The 4934-nt window shown below is 33.4% G+C and overlaps 1 protein-coding gene across 1 annotated transcript in view; it reads right to left on the reverse strand.

Annotated features, from left to right (window-relative positions):
• The window catches only part of LOC106469103 (probable cation-transporting ATPase 13A3), a 114797-nt gene that overhangs the window by 6122 nt on the left and 103741 nt on the right, over positions 1–4934 (reverse strand). The window contains 2 exon segments of the mRNA XM_022397526.1: positions 2717–2803; positions 4700–4788. Coding sequence (XP_022253234.1) covers positions 2717–2803; positions 4700–4788 — 176 coding nt within the window.

Raw genomic sequence — 4934 nt, forward strand, 5'->3', positions numbered from 1 at the left:
CTGTGTTCCAAGAATGCTGCGAGGTGTTTGGCATCCAAAAGACCAGGACAACTCCACTTCACCCATAGTCCGATGGCATGGTAGAAAAGTACAACTGGACACTGGGAAAGGAATTGGCAAAGTTTTGTAACAGCCGACAAGATGACTGGGATGTCTTACTGCCTCCATTGCTGATGGCCTATAGGACAGCAGAGCATGAAGCCACTGGATACACTCCAGCAAAGTTGATGTTTGGTCGAGAACTTCGGTTGCCAGTGGATCTGTTAGCAGGACGCCCACTTTATGAAGAGTTACCTGAAAATGTGTCAGAATTTGTGAAAGTGTTAACAGAAAGGATGGATGATATTCACCATCAAGTGCTTTCAAACTTGAAAACGTCTGCTGATTCGATGAAGTTATCTTATGATAAGAGATCTACTGAAGTTAGCTTTATACCAGGAGACAAGATGTGGTTGTATAATCCCAGGAAGACCAAAGGGAAGTCTCCTAAGTCGTCTTCTCCATGGGAAGACCCATATGACATAGTGGATCATCTCTCAGACGTGACTTTCTGGAAAAAATGTGGTCAGCGACGTAAGCCAAAGGTGGTGCATGCCAACAGGCTTTGGCGTTATCACGGTCCAGGACATTTCAGTTGGGATGAAGTGAACAACGGAACAAATGACGCTGCTAAAGACATGTCACCTGAAAAAGCCACTGTCGAAGAAGAAACTCTATTCGGTTTTGAGAAGGGAAACAGTGAAGCCCTTGATGAAGTTACTACTACTGATGTGATTGTTACCAATGATAGGACATTTCCTGATGAAGCAGATGAACCCCAATTGAAGCAGAAGCCAACGAGACGGAGACCAGTATGGAAGAAGATACGTCCAGTAAAATTAAAAGACTTTGTTGACTTTTGATTTTGTGTTTGTATATTCTGTACATTAAGCAATTGTTAATTGTTTATTGGTTTAATGTAAGTGGCTATTGTTCTGAGATGAACAATACTAAGGAAGGGGCAGCGTTACGACAGTGGGGGTCACATGACGAGTATTCTAGAAGATTCGCTAGTGTGTTACGACAGCGGGGGTCACATGACGAGTATTCTAGAAGATTCGCTAGTGTGTTACGACAGCGAAAGTAAAGTGACGCTGGTAGCACATGTTGAGAGCCTAGAAGTTTCTAGAACAGGCGGTATTATCGTATATAAGTGCGCTAGACAGTGAGAGAGACGAAGCAGAAGCAGACACGAAGTAGGCAGAGAGAAAGAAAGAGTGGGGAATCAAGGACAGAGATTATGGTCAGCAGGAACCGAGGATAGCAGATACAGAGATCGGAACTATAGTTGGCAGAGACGGACAATTAAGTCTAAGCGCGGTAGAAAGTGAGTAAATTGTTGTGAACTATAGAGTGTAACTGTGAAAATTAAGAGTATTACAAAGTTGTATTGAGGAAAAATAAACAAGTTTTATTTAAGAAAGGACTTGTATCGTAGAAGAATTAACAAACAAACATACAGAGACGTAACAATAACATGAAACTTGATTTGTTTATCCTAGATAGCTTAAATATCATAACAGCATTTTATTGTTTTATTGGCCTTTGAACCATGTCTCAACTAATATTCCTGTCTTAAAATTTGAAATTACTTGGCAAATGTGTAGCTCATGTTACCCTATCAAATTGCATAACACATGGGCTACTTGCGAACATACCTAGTGAAAACAAATTATTATTATTAATTCTTTATTTTATCTAATCCATGTTTTCTAACTTTAAAATTACTTTTATAATAATAAATAAAGAATACACATGAAAAACAAGAAATAATGTACTTACCTGGGACATCTTTTTGCTGTCGATTGTCAATGACACTTAGCCCTACTTTTATTTTAGACTAATGGTACTACTGCAATAAAAAATGTTTTTATTTAATTAAGTAATGCTCCATAGAACATGAGTAATAACATGCAAAAAGTAGAATATGTCCCATAACTATCACAATTATTCTGTTTTTTTAACTATGCGATAAAAGCCATTAGAAATTCAGCTAAGCTCATCAATGTTATTCCCATGGAAATCAGGCTTAAACTGGAAGTGAAACTGACAATTATCTGTGCAGAAAACATATTATAACATGCCATTTGATAGATTGAAACTTTGGTCTAATATTGGTTATAATATGATATTAAACATCAGAAAGAACTATTGGGAATTTGTGAAAGAGAGGATGTGGCAGGGGGGTCTCATTTTCTAGTTTTTCCTGAGCAATAACTGTAATATAATGAGTAATTTACATTGAATTCTTGGAGGGGGTAAAGAAATTAAAGAAGAGGGAAAAACATAGATAAGAAACATCACAGTTCTCATACTAGGGGAGAATGAGGTTTTTTCTTATATATTTCTTTATAAAAGTAAGAATTTAAAACTTAAATAATATTAATATTTGATTTATTAACTACATTTTGATGCTAAGTTTATTTGCATATGTTGATAATAAAGTACTTTAATTAAATTTTGAATATAACTCTGTGAAAGGTTGTAATGTGTGCACTTTCACCTACCCAATGCAAAAGGGTTAAGAAAGGTTTTGATGGATATTTAATCTAATAAAAAAGATTCATGAAGAATTCAGTAATTCAAAAGACGTCCATAAAAAAATTTCTAGGAACTGTCTCATTTCTAATGTAGTTAAGGAAGATAATATCTTTATTTAACTCCTATTTTAACTTACCTCTGCAATATACGCAATGAGAAAATGACCAAATGCAATAGCAACTGCACTACATCGAAACTCAATTGTTGTACCCTCAAGTTGAAACTGAAAAAATAAAAAATCAGTCAAATTAAATTTTTTAATGTAGTGCTACATGATACCAAATAAAATAGAATGTCATAACATATATCACAATTCAAGATCAAAACCTATATGATAAATCTTTGTTAAAAGGTTTAGTTATTTATTATTAAAACTCTTCAAATCTTGTATGTAACAAGTTGCAATACACCTTAAAATAAACTTTGAAAGTCATTACATATCATTCATTGATGATAAAATTATAGATTTTGTTAGGCTCATTAACCATAAGTTGATATTATACTTTTATGTCAGTGTCCTACAATATTATTATTATTATGAAATTTAAAAATACCAAAACCAACACTGAGTATTATAAAAATTAAATGATAAAAACATGGCTTTCTCTCATTTTCTAAACAATCATATATGTATGCTTCTGTTTGTGTGTGTAGACAGTAGTAAGCTGCACATTGGACATCAGGTGTTGGTATCATTTAATATTACACACAAGTTCCAAAATTAGCTCTTTCCAAAAAAAATGATCTAGAACCTCTCTTGTGCTCCTTTAACACATCCAGTAATTCTCAGTAAATCATCAAATGACATTATATCAGAACAATTTGGATCATATAAGGAGCATTCAGAAAGGAACAGGATTTTTTTCTATTATGCTGAACAGCTGAATACAAGTAATACAAGCTCAATAAATAATCTTGTTTATAGATCAATATCCATCCACTGTTAACAAAATCACGAGTCATGTATCTCCACAATTTGTGACATGCAACACAATGAAAAAGTGGTAATTATTTGTTTTAAATAATAGGCTATAACCATGTTTTTACTGAAATATGAGGCATACATGCATTAATGATTAAACAAATATAAAAAGTGAATATTCCTCCTTTCGGTCTTTACAAGGAAAATCTGTGTAGATAAAATTTCGAGACAACAGAAGTTCTTAAAGCACCTATGAACTGTATAGTTGCTTATATTCTCCATGCCACAATGTACATCAAGTTGTCATCTGACATGGTTGGTCTTTAGGAAGCAAGTCTTATTTCTTTCTGAGCACACACACACACATACATACATACATACATATGTATATGTACACACACACACACACACACATGTATATACATATATATATATATAAAGCAAAACTGCCAACTGCATGTCTGCCTTTTACTAAAAATATTTTTGACAATCTCAGACAAACATGGTATGTACCCTAAGGACCCCAAAAAATGGGTTCTGCATTCAGTGTCTTTCCAGGGGCTACTGTATGTCTGCCTTTCATGCTTATAGTTTGAATATAGATCTGGCCTGACTCTGTCACTCCCCATGGGCCCTTTATTTTTTCCCCTGTACAATGAACAGGTACATCAGCTAGTATATTACATACACACACACACACACACACACACACACATATATATATTCTATAAACTTTAAGCTGCACATTTGGTAAATTTAATTTATGGATTTAATCTTAATCACTCTTTGTGAATGAAATATAATATGTACATTTCTTAATACCTTTTTCCAAGCTTTTTCAAGATCTAAAGAAATAAAACTAACTGAAAGATGTCAGGAAAGGTTTGCTTTAACATCCAGTGTATGTTTTCCAAGATGTACACTGTACTCAAACTTGACTTGCTGGCCAGTAACACCAACAAAACATCTCAAAATAGATTAGCGTTTCTTGACATGAAGAAAATGTTATGTTAATCATAAAATAATCAAATCTCTTTCCGCAATTTCTTTAAATAAAATTATTTGTATTCCAGTTTGAATTCATCAACTTAACAATGAAAGTGACTTATGACTTCTTTATATTGTCTGCTCTTAAGATGATTGATTGTGTAAGACAACCTTATCATAATTTTAAAATTTAAATCACAAGATACTGACTTCAAACTGTTCTGCCAGCCAGGGGATAGGATATACAACCAAGTAGACGCTGAACAATGCCATGATTATCAGTGCAGCAAGAAACAGAGCTGAAAAACAAACAATATTTTTTGAGATCAAATATGAGATACCTTTTTCAATCATACAAATTTTAATTTAACAGTTTTATAAAAAAATATACTTTATATCTAGAAGAATGCAAGTAAAAATTGTGTTTTTCTGATTAAATATTTTT

This window comes from Limulus polyphemus, unplaced genomic scaffold, assembly GCF_000517525.1.
Source record: "Limulus polyphemus unplaced genomic scaffold, Limulus_polyphemus-2.1.2 Scaffold3305, whole genome shotgun sequence".
Lineage (NCBI taxonomy): Eukaryota > Metazoa > Arthropoda > Merostomata > Xiphosura > Limulidae > Limulus > Limulus polyphemus.